The 20437-nt window shown below is 32.1% G+C and overlaps 1 protein-coding gene across 7 annotated transcripts in view; it reads right to left on the reverse strand.

The window, feature by feature from the left end:
* ATRX (ATRX chromatin remodeler) overlaps positions 1–20437 on the reverse strand; it is a 237155-nt gene that overhangs the window by 117526 nt on the left and 99192 nt on the right. For all 7 annotated transcript variants that reach the window (XM_006218905.3, XM_006218906.3, XM_072955836.1 and 4 more), the window contains 5 exons: positions 19110–19243; positions 18483–18659; positions 13133–13226; positions 8224–8326; positions 6655–6873 (listed from right to left, as the gene is read on the reverse strand). In XM_006218905.3, coding sequence (XP_006218967.1) covers positions 6655–6873; positions 8224–8326; positions 13133–13226; positions 18483–18659; positions 19110–19243 — 727 coding nt within the window. The remainder of the gene's footprint in view (positions 1–6654; positions 6874–8223; positions 8327–13132; positions 13227–18482; positions 18660–19109; positions 19244–20437) is intronic.

Below are 20437 nucleotides of genomic sequence, written 5' to 3' on the forward strand. Positions count from 1 at the left end.
TGACACCACAAAAAAGAAAAAGAAAAAGAAAAAAATTACAGGTTAATATTCTTAATAAATATAGATGCAAAAATCCTCAAGAAAATATTAGCAAACCAAATCCAACAACACATAAAAAGGATCATACACCATGATCAAGTTGGATTCATCCCAATAGAACAAGGACAGTTCAACATATGCAAATCAATCAATGTGATTCATCACATCAACAAAAAAAAAGCAAGAAACACAAGATAAACTCAACAGATACAGAAAAAGCAGTTGACAAAATTCAATATCCATCCATTCAGCCTAAAAACTCTCACCAAAGTAGGTACAAAGGGAAGATATCTCAACATAATTAAAGCCATTTAAGACAAAACCAAAGCCAGTATAATACTCAACAGTGAAAAGCTTAAATCCTTCTTGCTAAATTCTGGAACAAGGCAAGGATGCCCACTCTCACCACTTTTATCCAACATAGTATTGAAAGTATTCATCACAGCAATCAGACAAGAAAAAGAAAAGAATCCAAACTGGAAAGGAAGAACTAAAACTGCCACTGTTTGCAGATGACATAATACCATACATGTAAAATCTTAAGAACGCTAACAGAAAACTATTAGAGCTCATTAATGAATTCAGTAAAGTTGCACGATAAAAAATTAATATACAGAAATCTGTTGAATTTCTATACACTAACAATGAGATATCAGAAAAGAAATTAAAGAAACAATCCCATTTATCATCACATCAAAAAGAATAAAATACCTAAGAATAAACCTACCTAAGGAGGCAAACGACCTGTACTCTTAAAACTATGACACTGATGAAAGAAATCGAGGATAACAGAGATGGAAAGATATACCATGTTCTTGGACTGGAAGACTTAATATTGTTAAAATGGCCATACTACCCAAGACAATATACAGAGTCAATGGAATCCCTATCAAACTATAAATGACATTTTTCACAAAACTGGAACAGGAAATGTTAAAATTTGTATAGAAACACAAAAGAACTCAAGTAGCCAAAAGAATCTAAAGAAACAAGAACAGAGCTGAAGGAATCATGCTCCTTAACTTCAAACTATTACAAAGCTACAGTAATGAAAATAGTATAGTACTGGCACAAAAACAGACACATAGATCAATGGAACAGAATAGAACATCCAGAAATAAACCCATACACTTATGGTCAATTAATCCATAACAAAGGAGGCAAGAATATACAATGGAGAAAAGACAGTCTCGTCAATAAGTGATGCTGGTAAAACTGGACAGCTATCTGTAAAAGAATGAAATTAGAACATACTCTAACACCACATAAAAAATAAATTCAAAATGGATTAAAGACCTAAAGGTAAGACAGAGTTCTACAGAACTCCAACAGCAAAACATAGGCAGAACACTCTCTGACATAAATCACAGCAATATTTTTTGAACCAGTTCTTAGAGTAATGGAAATAAAAGGAAAAATAAACAAACGGGACCTAACTAAACTTAAAAGCTTTTGCACAGCTCATACAGCTCAATATCAAAAAACAAGCAATCCAATCTAAAGATGGGCAGAAGACAAAAAGACACATCTCTCTTAAGAAAACTACAGATGACCAACAGGCACATGAAAAGATGATCAACATCACTAATTATTACAGAAATGCAAATTAAAACTACAATGCAGTATCATCTCACATCAGTCAGAATGGCCATCACCAAAAAGTCTACAAATAATATATGCTAACAGGATGTGAAGAAAAGTGAACACTCCTATATCATAAGTGGGAATGTAAACTGGTACAGCCACTACAGAGAAGAGTATGGAAGTCCCTTAAAAACTAAAAATAAAGTTACCTTATGATCCAGGAATCCCACTCTTGGGCATACAACCAGAAGAGATAAAAACTCTAATTTCAAAAGATACATGCACTCCATTGTTCACAGCAGCACTATTTACAACAGTCAAGATATGGAAGTGACCTAAGTGTCTAAGTGAATGGATAAAGAAGATGTGGTATATAAATACAACAGAATATTACCTGGCCATTATAAAAGAATGAAAGCATGAAATATTGCCATTTACAGCAACATGGATGGATCTAGAGATTATCACACTAAGTGAAGTAATTCAGACAGAGAAAATATGAATACTATATCACCTTACTTATATGTGGGATCTAAAAAAATGATGCAAATAAACTTATCTACATAACAGGAACAAACTCACAGATATAGGAAACAAATTTATGATTACCAAAAGGAAAGGCGGTGCAGGATAAATTAGGAGTTTCGGCTTAACAGATACGTATTACTATATGTAAAATAAACAACAAGGACTGACTGTATAGCACAGTGAACCATATTCAATGTCTTATAATAATATATAATTGAAAAGAATCTGAAAAAGAATGTGTGTGTGTATATATATATATATATATATATATATATATTGCTGAATCACTTTGCTGTACACTTGCAATTAACACAGTATTTTAAATCAACTATACTTCAATAAAATATTTTAAAAATAAGAAAGAATGGAAAGCAGGAATTTGATGAGATATTTGTACATTCATGTTCACCATTATTCAAAACAGCCAAAAAGTAGAAGAAACCCAAGTATCCATCAACGAATGAATGAACAAAATGTGGTATATGTATACAATGTATCACTCATCTTTAAAAGAAATGAAATTCTGATAGTCAATATAACATGGGTGCATCTTCAAAAACATTTGGCCATGTGAAATAAGGTAGACAGAAAACGACAAAAATTGTATGAGTCCACTTACATGAGGTACCTAGAATAGGCAAATTTGTAGACAGAAAGTAGAAGACAGGTTACAAGACACTGTGAAGAGGGGGATGAGGATTTATTGCTAAATGAGTACAGAGTTTCTGTCTAGGGTGATGAAAAATTCAGGAAAAAGAGTGGTGGGTGGTGATGGTTACATAATATGTATTTCACTGAACTATGTACTTAAAAGATAATTAATGGATAAAGAATTTGTGGTATGTTTATACAATGGACTACTACTCAGCCATAAAAAAAGAATAAAATAATGCCATTTGCAGCAACATGGATGGAACTGTAGATCATCATTCTAAGTGAAGTAAACCAGAAAGAGAAGGAAAAATACCATATGATATCATTCATATGTGGAATTTAAAAAAAAAAAGGAAAAGAAAAGGAAAGGACAATGTGACATCATCTATAAAACAGAAACAGATTCACAGACATCGTGAACAATCTTATGGTTACTGGGGAAGGGGATGGGAAGTGATAAATTTGAGAGTTTGAGATTTACAAATGTTAGCCACTATATATAAATAGAGATTTTAAAAAAGTTTCTGCTTTATATCATAGGGAACTATGTTCAATATCTTATAACCTTTAATGAAAAAAATATGAAAACAAATATATGTATGTATATACATGACTGGGACATTGTGCTATACACTAGAAATTGACACATTGTAACTGATGGTACTTCAATTTAAAAAAAAAGTTAAAATAATAATTTTTTTTAAAAAGAACCCAAAGAAGCACAAACGAGAGAAGTTATACCAATATGTAACAGGATACTTCAAGTCAGTGAAAATGATGAAGCAACCTAAATATACCCCAAAGATTTGGCAAGGAGACCATTGACAGCAGTACACCCATTCAACAGATAAACTGTGTTGCATTTAAGTGCAGACACAATGGAGGGAGGATAGAATACTATCCAAACATTAAGTAAAAGGAAAAAAGACAATTTGAAGAAAACTACAAACATATATACATTAATCTGTGCATTTCATTGTGTTTCAAAAGCAACTGTACACTTTGGCACATTTCATTGTATATAAATTTTACATAAAAAGAAAAACTTGTAAATAAATATGAATGCTAACTAAACATATACATGCTAAAGCATTTCGGTTAAGTGAAATGATGTCTGCAACGAACACTGAAATGCATAAAAATATGATGGATAAGAGATATTATTAGAGAAATAAGAACATGATAAATGAAGTACAGTAAAATATCAACAGAACAATCTAGGACATGAGTTTATTAGAAATCACTGAAATTATGTCAATCTTGTTGTATGCTGGAACTTCTCATGGTAAAATGCTTGAAAAGAAAATGATGTGACTATATTATTATCATATAGAAGAGATTTCAGACGAAGTAAAATTATCAGAGATCAAAAAGCGAGGTTACTTACTGATAATGGGTCAATTCACTAGAAAGATATAATCCTACATGTACATGTACCTAACAACAGAGCTTCAACCTACTGAAATAAAAAAACTGGACAGAACTGCATAAAGAAAATGACAAATCAACGATTATGACCTTGGAGACCTCAACAATGCTCTCTCTACATTAGACAGAATATTATTAAGGATATAGAGGACCTGAATATAATCAACCAACATAACCTAGCTGAAATTTATAGACTATTTTCACCCAACAACAGCAGGATGTATACATGGAATATCCAGAAAGAAAGATCATTTTCTGGGTCATAAGTTAAATAAGAAAAGATTCTGAACAAAGTAGAAGTGAAACACACAGTATCAAAATTCATACAATGCAGTATTTAAAACAGTATGCACAGTGGGGAATTTTACACCTTTAAATTATATATTAAAAAAGTAGCTAGAATCCACCTTATGTAGCTAGAAAAAGAGCAAATTAAACCCAAAGAAAGGTGAATAAAATAAAAATAGAGTAGAAATCAATGAAATTTGAAAAAGTGAAATAGAGAAAATCAAAAAATCCAAAGCTGAAAATTGCCAAATCTCCAGAGACTAATCATGACAAAAAAAAGGCACAAATTATCAGCAGAAATGAAAGATGAGATGTCATGACAAGGCCCACAAAAAAACTTAATAAGGGAATACTATCAACACATTTCACCAACAAATATAACTATTTAAATGAAATGGACAAATTTTACCAAATCAGATCTAAAGAGAAACAGTCTAAAAAGCCCTACATTTATCAAACTAAGTATGTTTAAAATTTTTTTAAAAACTCAGAAAACTCCAGACCTGTAGCTTCACAGGAGAATTCTATTAAACATTAAAGAACTAAATATCTATCCTACAAACATGCTTTAAGATGACAGATGAGATAGAGCACCTCCCTACTCACTTTATATGAGAACAGTATTACTGTGATAGCAAAACCAGAAAGATACTACGAGAAAAGGAATTTACAAACTAACATGCCTACTTAAAATTGAAATAAAACTCCTGCTGATATAATATAGCAAGAGAAATACAACAATATAGAAAAAGAGTAATATACTATAACCAATCAAGGCTTATTCTAGCAATGTAAGACTATTTTTCTAGGTCACTCCAACAGACACATTTAAAAGAATTTAAAGAATTTAACCATCCATTTATAATTTAAAAAAGAAATAAACTATAATTTTGAAAGAAATTTATAAAATGGTTTTCATATAGACAACATGATTGTATATGTAGAAAATCTACCAAAGAATCTACCCCAAAAAAGTTACTAGAATTAGTAAGAGAATTCAGCAAGGTCACAGAACACGAGGTCATTAAATCACCTAAAATTTCATTTACTATGATATCAGAAAACATAAATTTCTAGGGATAAATTAAGAAAAATATGTGCTAGGTTTATACAATGAAAGCCATAAAACATTGCTAAGAGAAATCAAAGGATAACTAAATAAATGGAGAAATATACTATATTTATGTAACAGAAGACAAAATACTGTTAAGATGTCAGTGATCTCAAGATTTAACACAATCCCAATAATAGTTCCAGGAGGAGTCTTGTAAAAGTTAACAAGATGATACTAAAACTTACATGGAAATGCAAATAACTGAGAATAGCCAAAACAATTCTGAAAAAGTGGAACAAAGTTGTAGGAGTTACAGTATCTAATTTCAAGACTTACTATAAGGTTACAGTAATTAAGACAGTATGGTATTGGCTTAAAGAAAAATACAAACATAAGTATCCAAATGCAACACATACGTAGTAAGACATTCTTAGGATCCTGATTCACACCAACTATTTTTAAAAATCACTACTATGTTTGTGAGAAAAGTGAAAGAATTTGACTATTAACTAGATATTTGATGATACGAAATTACTATTAATTTTTAAGTGTAATGATGGTACTGTGGTAATGTTTAAAAGGTCCTTATCTTTCAACAATATACTCTGAACTATATATAGATGAAATGATATGATTACTGAGCCTTCTCCAAAATAATCTGAAGATTAAAGAACAGAAGACACAAGACTGTCCATGTGTTGGTATTTGTTGAAACTGTGTAATAGATACATAGATTTATAGTAACATTCCTTCCACCAGTACATTTGATTAATTTTTTACAAGAAAAAGTTTTTTCAAAAACTTAAAATCCTTTATGGATTTAAGCAATACTTTTTTAACACTTTTCTTCCCCAAATAAAACACTCTGGTGATCATTCGAGAATCCCAACTCTTTCCATGCACCTAATTATATTACTATAGCCTAATGAAGATTTTAAAGTTGCATAATATACTGCAAATAGGGAAAAGTAACTGTAACTAAAAATCTGTGGTTGATTACAATACCCTATTCTTGAAATATATCTATGAATCTATGAATGTCATATATTAAAAAGAAATTCTAAATAAAAATTATTTACTTCTCTCAATTTCTCTCGCTCACGCTCCCTCTCAGCGATACGTTTTCGCCTCTCTTCCTCCTCCTTAAGAGCATTCTGTGTTTCTGTTCTCAGTTTATCATCTTTAAGAATCTTTCGAATTTTCTTTCTGCCTTTTCCAGGAGACTTAGAATCATCATTTTCATCTTCTTCTTCCTCTTCATCTTCATCTTCTTCTTTATCATCTTCTTCAGAATTACTCTATGGAATTTAAATGATCAAAGGTAAATACTACAAAGCTGTCTAATTTATCCATTTCATATTCCAGTAATTAATATACCAAAAAGGATGGAACAAAGTATACTGAAAAGCTTCAGAATTATACTTTTCAATAAAACAGAGTGTTTAAAAAAAAAAAAACCCTGAAAGGGGTACAAAGGACTGGAACAGATATTCTCCAAATAAAACATAGAAATGTACAATAAGCACATGAAAGATGTTCAACATCACTTGTCATTAGGGAAATTTAAATCAAAACCACTAATTAGATACTACCTCACACCCATTAGGATGATTATTTTGAAAAAAACAGAAAATAATAAGTGTTGGTGAGAATTTCAAAATATCTGAAGCCCTGGTGCATTGGGAAAAGTGTGACAGTTCTTCAAAAAGTTAAACAGAATTACCATATGATCAGCAATTCCCACTTCTCCAATTATAACCAAAAGAATTAAAAGTAGGAACTCAAACAGATATTTGTACACCCACATTCACAGTAGCATTATTCAAAATAGCCAAAGGTAGAAACAACCCAAATGTCCATCAAGAGATGAATGGATGAACACAATGTAATATATACATACAATGGAACATTATTCAGCATTAAAAAGAAAGGAAACTCTGATACATGCTACAACATGGATGAACCCTGAAAACGTTATGTCAGTGAAATAAGCCAGGCATAAAAGGATAAATATTATGTGACTCCATTTATACGATGCACCTAAAAAAGGCAAATTCACAGGAATAGAAATTAGAAGTAGAGGATATAAGGGGCTGGAAGTAGGTGGGAAAGGGGAGCTACTGTTTAATGTGTACAGAGTTTCCAATTATGAATGTAATTAAGGCCACTGAATTGCACATTTTTAAAATTGTTCATTTTTAAAAAATGAACCCCTGCAAAAGAGAACAGGATGGACAGAATAAACCATTACAGAGGAGGACTTGTACTCTATATAATTTTGCTTATATACAAGAAGCTTAAATTGACTAACTTAACTGCTAAAAGAAATTTATTCACATGAGTTATGTTTTATGTCTTCAGACAGAACACTTCACATCAATTCTGTAGCCCTAAGAATGCAGATAATGAATCAGAATAGCTTAAAATTTCCATTAGATTTAGTTAAGAAACAGAAAAAGAATGATGATACATCAAAGTTAATACTTCTGCATATTTATACATTCAATAAATCAATCTACAAAAGTGTAAAATGTAAATAAATCAGTAAAATTCAACTAATGAACAGAATGCAGAAGAGGTAATAACATATTTTACTATGATCTACTGTAACAGTTATAATTCAAGCACATGGTAAATCTCAGTATTACCTTGTTTTCACTGGATGAATCTTCTTGAACTTTAATGCGTCTCCTTTTCTTTTTCTGTTTATAACTTCGCTGATTTTCTTCCAACTCTGCTTTCTTTGCAGACCTAAAGAAGATTTAAAATGCAAAATAAAATATTTCATGATGAATTTCCTTAAATGAATTATGTACTATTTCAGAACTGTTTTTGTTTGCATTCCCCCAAAAAGATAAAGGAAAACAAACAGCAAAAAAAAACTTCAGTAGGTTCAAAAGGATAACCTTTAATTTGAAATCCACTGATCAACATTTTAAGTTATTCAGAGGGGGAGGTTTAGCATATGAGTAATAAAATGGATGGAGGGCCTTTAGAAATATAAATGGCCAAAATACACATGAAAAATATTCACCATCTCTTAAAAAAAACAAAGCAGATTATAAAAGTTAGACACTATTCTCTTCATATCGGCTCACATAAATTTAAAAAAGAAACCAGTAACAACAACTTTTGGTGAGAAAAGTACTTCTGCACTTAGAAATTGGTATACAAAGTTACACTAATCTATACAGTATGTTCCTGGCATAAAGGATAGACATACAGATCAATGGAAGAGAAATGAGAGTTCAGAAATAAAATTTTAGGGGAATGGAGGGTATAGCTCATGTTTAGCATGCATGAGGTTGTAGGTTCAATACCCAGTACCTCCATTAACAAAAAAAAAAAAAAAGAAAAAAAATGCAAAAAAAAAAGAAGAGAGAACTTTATATTTATGGTCAATTGATTTTCCACAAGGGTATCAAGACAATTCAACAGGCCAGTCTTTTCAACAAGTGGTGCTGAGACAACTGGTTATCTACATGCAAAAGGATGAAGTTGAACCCCTGTCTTGCACCATGTAAAACATTAACTCTGTATGGATCATAGTTTCCCTAAGATATATGTTCTTTCTTGTTTTTTGTGTTTTTTTTGTTGTTGTTGTTGGGGGGAGGTAATTAACTTTATTTATTTATTCTTGGAGGAGGTACTAGGGATCAAATCTAGGACCTCATGCATGCTAAGCACATGTTCTACCACTTGAGCTATACCCTCCCCCTTATATGTTCTATCTAACAGGCTGCTCATTTTTTTTATTGTTAAAAGAGTAAAGGAATGGTTATTTACATATTCTGCTAGGGGAAGAAAAATTTATTTCTGTAAGACAGTATGAAAATATGTATGACAAGCCTTAAAACTGCACAACTTTGACCCAACAATGTCACTTTCAGAAATTTACTCTAAGGAAATAATCAGACAAGTGTGTGAATACACACACACGCATATACATGAATGTATATGTGTGTATATTTTATGTATATTACATAATAGTGTAATAAATATATTACTGTAACTCTACATGGAATATGTAAATATTTTATGACAATAGTATTTATAGTAGAAAATACTGAGAACCATGTAAATATACAAAACTAAAAGCTTTTTTTCTTTAGGGGGGAGGTAATTAAGTTTATTTATTTTTAAAATGGAGGTACTAGGGATTGAACCCAGGACCTTGTGCATGCTAAGCAGGTTCTATACCACTAAACTATACTCTCCCCCAAGAAGCTTTCTTAAATAAAATTTCATGGAGATTATAGGTGGAAAAGAGTCAAAATCCTAGGTATAAGAGCTAAAACTATAAAACTTGTCAAAGAAAACAAAGCCACAAATCTTTGTGACCTTGGATTAGGCAACAGATTCTCAGATGTAGCACCAGAAGCACAAGCAATCAAAGAAAAAAAACCAGATAAATTTGACTCATCAAAATTAAAAACTTTTGTGTATAAATGTATACTGTCAAGAAAGTGCAAAGATAATCCACAGAACAGAAGAAACTATCTGCAAATCATACATCTGCTGTGGGTCTTGTATTCAAAATATAAAAAGAACTATTACCAATCAACAATAAAAAGACAACTAAATTAAAAATTGGGAAAATAATTATGATAGATGTTTCTCCGAAGAAGATAGACAAATGGTCAGTAAGCATATGAAACAATGCTCAACATCATTAGTTATTTGACGAAAGCAAATCAAAATCACAATGAGTTGTCACTGCATACCCCCTAGGTTGTCTATAACCAAAAGAACAAAAATGGTATATTTTGATAAGGATATAGTGAAATTGGAAGCTTGGTACATTGCTGGTAGGAATGTGAAATGGTGTACCACTGTGGAAAACATTTTGGCAGTTCCTTAGAAAGTTAAGCACAGTGTTACCATATGACTATGACCAAACAATTCCACTCATGGATACTGTTCCTATGAACGAATATGAAAACAGCATACTGTGTAAAAATTGTATGTATACAAATTTTCATAACTGTATTAGTCATAATAGGCAAAAAGTGGAAATAATCCTAATATGCATCAACAGATAAATGGATAAACAAAATGTGGTATTATTCATACAATGGAATATTATTCAGCCACTGAAAGTAATGGAGTAGCCAGGTAACCTCAGTAAGATGGTGGATGAGTAAGTTTCAGGCTCTTGTTCTCCCACAGAAACACAAAATAAACAACATATGGCAAAAAACAAACAAACAAACAAACAAAAAAACCCAAACCCAAAACCAAAACCAACTATGTGAGAACTCTAGAAACCAGTTAAGAACCTGCAGCAAACAAGTGAACATCTAACCATGAGTTACACTTAAAAATGAGAGGAAATTTCATAGCATTTCTGCTCATATTGGCCCCATCCCTTTCCCTGCTCAGCTCAACAAGGTCAGGAGAAAGCTGCCCACAGGAAGGAAGAGTAGAACTTGCTTGCAACGTTCTGGCTTGTCTAGGGGCTGCCCAAGAGACAGGATTCTGTCTCATCTAACTCACATGAAAGCACATGAAAAGATATTCAATATCACTAACCATTAGGTAAAATACAAATTCAAGCCATGAGACACCACACTTCACACTCATTACGATGATTAATATTGAAAAAATACCCTAGAAAATAACAAGCTTTGGTGAGGATGCAGATAAAGTAGAAACCTTGTATACTGTTGGTGAGAATGTAAAATGGTGCAGCTCCTATGAGAAACAGTGTGGCAGTTTCTCAGAGTTAAACATAGAATTACTGTAAGAACCAGCAATTTCACTTCTGGATATATAACCAAAAGAATTGAAATCAGGAACTTGAAAAGACATTTATACACCCATGTTCATTATTCACAATAGCCAAAAGGTAGAAGCCACCCAAGAGTTCATCAGTGAATGAAAGGATAAACAAAATATGGTGCATACTAACAATGGAGCATTATTCAGCCTTAAAAAAGAAAGAAATTCTGATACATGCTCCAACATGGAAGCCTGAGGACACTGTACCAAGTGAAATAAGTTAGTCACAAAAAAGACAAATACTGCATGGTTCCACTTATATGAGGTACCTACAGTAGTCAAATTCATAGAAACAGAAAGTAGAATGGTAGTTACCAGGGGCTAGGGGGAAGGAGAATAGGGACTTATTGTTTAATGTATAAATAGTTTCAGTTTTACAAGATAAAATTATGGAGATTGGTTGCAGAACAATGTGAATGTGCATAACACTACTTGTGTACACTTAATGGATAAGATGGTAAATTTTATATATATTTTCCCACCATTAAAAATAATTTAGTAGTAACCTATAATGAAAAAGAATATGAAAAGGAATATATGTATGTATATGTATGATAAATAATTTAGAAGGGAATAAAATGCTGATACAAGCTACAGAATGGATAAACACAGAAAACATTATGCTAACTGAAAGAAGCCATTCATAAAAAAGACACATATTGTATGAATCTATTCATATGAAATGTCCAGAATAGGCAAATCCATACACAAAGCAGGTAAGTTTTTGCCAGGGGATAAGAAGCAGGAAGAATGCAAAATGACTGCTAAGGGGTACAGGGTTTCTTTCTGGGGTGATGAAAATGTTCTTAAACTAGATAGTGGTGGTAGATGCACAACTTTGTGAATATCCTAAAAACCATGGTATTCTATACTATAAACTGGTAAAATTTGTGTTATGTGTATTCCAGCTCAGTTTTTAAAATTCTTATTGTATCCTGTTGTTATTTCATATTTCCCTAAAGTACAGTATATTGCTATATTCCAGACACAACCTGGTAAATACTAATCTTAAAAACTTCAAATGTTTTAAAAATTTACCAGTGCAGACACCTACGTAGGCATACATATACATACTCACACAAACACAAAATGATAAATCAACAGAAGTATCGTATTATTCTGGAGGAAATAAAAAATTTCTTAGAATGGTTAGTATTATCTAAAATACTATGCTAAGAAGGAAGTAAAATTTTAAATAACTAGTAATCTAGACCAGTACCTATGTGTATTGAGAGAACAAGCATATATTAATTACTATAATACTAGTAGTACTACTAAGACCAATAATTAGCATTCATGGAGCATTTACTCTTTACCAAATAGGCACTATTGTAAGCACTTTACATGAACTATCTCAATTAATGCTCACAATAATCAATAAAGTAGATAGTAGTAATCTCCCATTTTACAGATGATGAAACTGAAGCACAGAGTATTTATACAAACAGAAAGTAGTAAAACCAGGAGTTAGATTGAGGTGGTTTGTCGATAAGAGTCTCTTCCCTATTACACTACAACTTCCCCCAACAACAAAATACAGTCAAGAGTGTTTTTCACTCTGAAAGCCCACTATACAATTTAGTTTAGAACATACAATTCAACTATACGTAGTATGTTGTTATATATGTATTTTTATACATACTATTTTAATTAATAATTTTAATAATTAGTTTCAAATCAAAATGTTAAATTAGTAACAGCAACCTTTCTACAAATAAACTGAAGCATGGTTATTCAGATTAATTTCTAAAATTTTTGAAAAAACAATATATTTACCTTGTTCTGGGCCGTTGCTCATCTTCAGATTCACTAACTTCTTCACTAACTCCTGATTCCTGAAAATCAGAATCTTCAGAATCTTCACTGCTCACTTGAATTAAAAATATGTATTAAAAGTTATTAAATACTTCCTAATAGAAATTCAATTCACTTAATTTGTCAATAACTTCACGTTAAAACTTCAAGCACTATGGGAATATGTGTAGTACATACATTAACAGATATTACATCACACAGATTAGACCAGTTAATGATTCAAATGGTATTTATAAAGAATTCAAATGAATTCCAACTATGGTTCTAAAACTATATTTCTTTATTAAAATGTAAGTATTAATTTATGCAAATTGACAAAACGAGAATTTACCTGTCAATAAAAGAACTCTGGTTATTCAAAACAAGCAAAGTTGGCTGGCCAAGGTGGAATAAAGGCAATTACAGACTCTCTGCCATTTATGACAACAAAAAACTATAGACAGAATACATAAAGAAACAACCTAAGGACTCTGAAAGAGAAACAACAGCAGAAAGATTGGGGGCTGAAATCAAAACTTAAATAATGAACCCTATAAAATTGAAGGGGGGTTGAGGGGGCGGTGGTTATGAATGTCATGGGGTTTTTTCCTCCTTTCTTTCCTGGTTTTTGACAGAAAGACAGGCTGAATTCCACAACTATGCAGAGGGTGCTGATAGCAAAACTCTGGGAGAACCCCATTTCTAATCATAGCACTGGGAAAAAGAAGCTGAGCACTGCATATCATGATAATAAAAGGTGGATCTTCAATTTTATTTTTTTCTCTCCAAAATTTTATTTTTCTATACCAAAATTGCCACTATGACACAGGCATCTAAAACCCCAGGAGAAGACACCTATCTTTCTGGCCAGAGGAAACTGGGCAGGGAAAATATAGGATGAGCCTGGAATATCTTGTGGTGCCAGAAAGTAAAGCAGTGCTCAAAAAACGATAGGGACATAATCAAATGACTCATGATCCAACTTGAAGAAGTTCCCAATAACCAAAGCTGGAACAATTTGAGCAACAAAATAAACTGGATTATAACTCATAGAATAAAATAAAAATATGTTATAAGTCCATATTAATATAAGTAATGGGATAAATAAATTAATAAATAAATAAATGGAAAGAGCTCTTCTTTACAATTACTAAATGTAGTTGTAATAAAAGAAATAGAAAATCACCACTAGACAAACATCACAGTAAAAACTGCTCAGGCAAGATGGATGCTAAAATTAATGGACATTAAGTATGATGAGAAACAGGGTATCTGCATTGTTTCAATGTATCTCCCCACAAGCTATTCATTAAATATGAACTGAAAAATATTTATTTTTAACAGTGGGAAAACCCAGCAGACACAAACTTAATCAACTAATCAGGTTAACACCACCAGTAATAGGACATATTATCATATACACTTGGTATGATACAGCAAGAACAACTGAATATCACTTTTGTGGCATTCTTGTCAAAATGTGTAATAACTTCAATCTAATCACAAGAAAACACTAGACAAATACATACAGATGGACAATCTAGAAAATAACTGATCAATATTCTTCAAAAGTGTCAAGGTCATGAAAGAAAAGACAAACTATTACAGATTGGAGTACATTAAGGAGATAAAACAACTGAATGCAATGTGGGATCCTAGATTGGATTCCAGGGCAGAAAAAGAACATTAGTGGGAAAAGTAATGATCAAATAAGATCTATAGTTTACAAAAGAGGTCAGAGGTCTGATGGTTAGTATTTTCAACATTGCAGGCTACATGGTCTCTTGCAATCCCTCATCTCTACCCAACTTTGTCATTGTAAACACAGGAAAGCAGTAACTGAATAAATATGACTGTGTTCCAATAAAACTATATTTACAAAACCGGCAGAAGATCAGATTTAGCCTAAAGGTGTAGTTTGCCAACCCCTGGTTTAGTTAATAGTATTGCATCAATGTTAATTTCCCAATTTTGATTATCGTATTACAGTAAGTATAAGGTGTTAAATTAGGGAATCTGGGTGAAAGGTATACAAGAACTCTACTATTTTTGCAACACTTTTATAAATCTAAAATTATTTCAAGATAAGAAATTTTTAGAATACATCTCATGAGCTGACATCAGAATCAAAGGTCTGTTCTATCTAAAAAAACATAGGCAAGCATAAACAACATAAAGCCTTGCTATGTGGGAAGAGAGAAACGATGAGTGATTGTTTAGTGAGTTTCAGTTTGGGATGGTGAAACAATTCCGGAGACAGTGTTGATGGTTGCACAACAATGTAAATATATTAATGCCACTGAATTGCACACTTAAAAATGGTTAAAATTTTATGTTATGCATGTTGTACCACAATAAAAAAACAAAAAATAATAAAAAAGAAACGTCAAGTAACTGGAAATTTGGGAGAACATATATCCACATGCATGCACACGCAAATCCTGTGAGATACAATTTTAAGACTTTTAAGTATTAATTTGTCATCAAACATTTGATTTTGAACCTTTCAAACCAATCAAAAATTTGAAAGAATTGTTGAGTGAACACTTGTATCCCTTCTCCTAAATTCACTTATTAACTGTTTACCACATTTCCTTTATTTCTCTCTGAACATACATATACACTTTTTTGCACTGAACCATTTGAAACTGAGTGCAGGTATCTTGACACTTAATCTTTAAGCATAAGGATACTATCTTACATACCTAAATCTCATTATTAGACTTCAGGAAATATCAACTTAACATCATCTACTATAAAGGCAATAATTTCATTTTTTTAATTATCATCAATATAACCTTTGTAACTTTTTTCAAATTTAGGTGAAAATTAAAGCTCACACGCTACATTTGATTAAGCTATCTGTTTCTGACTTCTCCCCATTGTACAACTTAAGTTTCCAGACAATATAGGGACACCAGAGTTTGCAAAACTTGGAAAATCATTCAACTCCAAATGTAGTATCAATCACTATGATCACAATCCATATTAGAAACACAAGTATGATGGGATTTTAGTTTACTCCCTTCTACACATATGAACAAATACACACACACACACAGAACATGTGGGTACTACTCAGAGAAGAGAAAACAGTGGAAACATAGGTCACAGAAAACTTGGGTTTCAATAAAAATTTCAAATGCATTTGGCCTACTACAGGATTCTATACCCTGAGCTAAGCCTCAGAGGCAAAATATTTCTTCTTTTGTTGAAGATGCTTGGGAATTCACATTGTTATGTAACATGTTAAAGTGCTCAGCTCCTTTACAGAATCTAAAAGACCAGCTTGCAGTCATGCTGCAAAGAAATTTATGAGATAAGCCTTCACAAAATGAGGTACTAGTATTTATTTATTAACATGAAAATATCCATGACATATTAAGTATATGTGGGGGCCAGGGAAACCCTCCTCTTCTTCTTTAATGGATAACTGTTGCTCAATAACTCTTTTAATGTTCAGGATTCCAAGATTCTCTTCTTAGCCCTCCAGTTGCACATTACAGCTTCATTGAGTAATCCCACTATTATATTATACATATACCATGACAATCACATTTGGCATCAACTATAGCAATAACTTTCAAGTAAGATTCAATGCTCACAGTCTCACAGACAACTAATCTGACCATATTTCATCCTTGGTTGAAATCTTTCAATGGGAAAAATGAGTGGTTGTGTTGAAGTTGTGATTCTTGAGTGCTAGTAATGAATATATCCTGTGCCTTTATCTAGGTGCCATACATGTTCATCAAGCTGTCCAATTATGAAATACTCACTTCTCCGTATGTATATCTTAAATAAAAAGTTTTTAAAAAAATGGTGGCCCTCCTCTGTGAATATATTAAAAACAACTGTACTCTAAACAGATAAACTATATGGTTTGTGAATTAGATCTCAATATTGCAATAATATAAAAATAATTCTTAAAATTAAAAAAAATTTAAAAATCTTTCAATGGCTCTCCAGCCTATAGAGCCTATTGTATTTCTCAGACACTTCCAAAAATTCTTTTGTATTCCTAGTGGTAAGGAAGAGCTAATCTACCCTCTGGGAGTTGGGCACTAAAGTCTTCAGACTCTGCCCCAAAGAAGAAAAAACTTTCTTTGAATTTGTTAACCAAAATTCTCAAGCAAATTTCACATTTAACTGCCCAATAAATGATTATTTATTAGAAGAATGCTCTCCCTCAACTCTCAAGTAAAATGAACACACCAAACAGATGTACCATGTTTACTCTATAGCCTCATGTACCTATCTGAGTCCACTGCCAAGTACTTCAGTTTGAGAAACACAGGCTTACAAAGATCTCCAGTATCTGGTCTCTGTCTTATTGGTCCAGCCTAATTTCCTGCTGTTCCATTCCCTACTCCTTCCTATACTCCAGCTATAGCATTAACTGCATCCCCTCCACCATGTGCTAAACATTTTGAAGAGGCTTATAAAAGTTTATCCCTGTTTGTATTATAAATCTTCACATCTGCCTGCTCTCCACTTAGAACTTGATCTGGTAGTGAAATGCTTCATCTTTGTGAAGCCTTCTCTGGAGACACCCCTATCCCCCAAGAAACTAAAGAAATTCTCTTCGTGCCACATTATACAATACTCTATTATAGAAGACAACCCTCATGGTGCTATAAAATTTCTTGTAATGTTAGTGTCAATAATTCTTACTAAACCAGTGACTGCCAAACCTGGCTAGATGTCAGAATTATATCAGAGATGCTTTTAAAACACATGGATACATACTGAGGTCCTACCACCACCAATTATGCTATAATTGGCTTGGGATGGAGCCCTGTCATAGGTATATTTTTAAATTCTCCAAGTGATCTGCATATTGAAAACCGTCACATAAGACCATGATTTCCTTATTCATTTTTGTATCCTCAGTGTTTACCATGATGCTAGAAACATGTAAGCACTCAATGCAGAAGGATTCAGACTCTTAAGCTTGCATAAATCTATCCAAATTAACTGCATCCTCTATCTTTCCTCAGGAAAGCATTATTTCTTCCTGCAGTTACAGGCAGTTCTATTTTCTACATAATATCAATGTATATTTTAATTATTACTCTATTTATCTTTTTAATCTAAATGTGTATGATGACTACTAAAGGTTAAAAATATTCTTTGTGTCATCTCTCAAGTCTCTGGGTTATCTTCCCACTCTAAATTCTTTATTTCACCCTGACAGAACAGTTGTTGTCAGTGTGCTGATACTCGATATAGGTAGTCAACTGTTGCAGCATAGGTACTTAAATTTCACTACTATAGTCAGTTTATAAAACCAGTATGTATGTTCCTTACTATCAGAATTTAAATGTCTTACCCTTCCTTCTGTTTCTGCCTTTGGCTTCTTTGTGTTCTTTAGGCTTCATCTTTTTTTCTTCTCCAGATTCTCCATCACTCACAGTCAGCCTGTGCCTTAAAAGCCTATGTCTGTATCTTGGCTTCTTAGATTCTTCAGAATCTGAATCTGATTCAGAATTGACTTGATTTTTTGCTTCTAAATGAAGAAAATATATCAGTAAAACCAGCCTTTTTTCCTTAAAAATGTCTTGCAAAACTACATATTTTATTTGTTGACAATTATCACAACTTATGGAAAAGATCAGAGCTATGTACTTATCTTGGCATCACTGGTGATACCAGGCAATCTCATACATCAAACTTGCTCTATTACTGTTTTTAAATATTAAGTAACACCAATGCAAATTAGTAGATTTAAAAAGTAAAAAAATTCTGCTTTAAAAATCATGTGTTTATTGTCAGTAACTGACAAAACATGCACAATTATTACCAGATACTCAAAAGAGGCAAAGGTAGTACAGTTTTAAACTTTTTAATAAATTTCAAATGTGTGTGCTAAGAGATTTCATGGTCAGACAGTCTTCAAAGACTGAATTGGTCAAATAATCTAATTATGACATCCTACACTTCTCTTTGGGGTGCTCACCCTCATCTCCAGGGTTTTCTTCATTGTGTTTTCCAGCTCTTTTTTTCCCTTCTTCTGATTCATCATCTGAAGATCCATCCTCATCGGAGGAAAGATTGGCTTTAATTTCTTCTAAAAGCATCTTCTTGGCAATTCTTGAAAGTAAAAAGACAATAAAAACTATATATTTGGTGGTGAAGTATAACAAACTAAAAATAAAAAGTATTCTTTGTATCAAAATGAAAATAAATGTGTCAATAGATTTTTTTATTGTAAATAAAATCTACCAAAACCATGTTTTAACCTAAGCTACCAATGAAAACTTTTGAAAATGCTCTTAGCACTGATTTCCCCCCAATTCTATACAATTCTGCAATATACTGAAAAATCTCAGGGACATTTCTACTATTTTGACCAATTGCAGCTTCATGCTGGATAACCTTCCAATCCTATACTTCCTCTCCTGCCATCATCCAACAACTACAATACCAGACAGGCCCACAATACTAAATCAATTCATTCAGACAAATGTCAGTCCAACACAAAACTCCACATGAGAGGATTTATTTAACAGCAAAATACGTTCTTAGAAAATCAGTGTGTAATAAACCACTTTATTACGAAACAGTGCCTCAAGTTGGTGGATAATATTTTTGGCCCTTAAATTTCATTTTATTTCATAAATTCTTTTAACCAAATAAAAGCACACAACACATATTAAGTATTGAAGCAATAAAAAATCCCTAATAATATTCAAACTAGGGCAGAGAAGGGGCAAGGGTGCTATTAACCACGTTCATACTTAAAAGAACACAAATTATCATAAATGAGTTTTTACTTTTGAAAAAAGCAGACAGTGCATTAGCCTCACTCAGTCCAAAATTTCTCAAGATACTCCTCAAAGATCAATTTGCTAATGAAAAAATCAACTACTAAAAGCACAAGAAAATACTTCTTTAGCTAATACCATTTTATATAAAAATAAAACAAATTCCTAGTAAATTTCCATGTTTGCACTAAAGACAGACATATGAAAATGTAAGATAAAAGCAGCTTTTGTGCCAGATGAGGTATTTTGCACATTTTGACATAAATTCATAAATCACACTAACAAAGGAATACCTTGCAGAAAGGTTCAAAAGTTGACATGATTCTTGATTTTCTATGAATTAACTTCTATGTGGATAAACATCCACTCTGCAATCAAGATTGATTCTCTAGCTCTGCCAAAACTTGCAGGTGGAATTACGGAACTTTTGTTATTTTTGGGTTAGAAACTTCTCTTTTTATTTCTTAACATGCACTCACATTTCCATCAAGAATTCTTTCAATGGTAGGAGATGTTAATG

This window comes from Vicugna pacos, chromosome X (assembly GCF_048564905.1).
Source record: "Vicugna pacos chromosome X, VicPac4, whole genome shotgun sequence".
In the NCBI taxonomy this organism is placed as follows: domain Eukaryota; kingdom Metazoa; phylum Chordata; class Mammalia; order Artiodactyla; family Camelidae; genus Vicugna; species Vicugna pacos.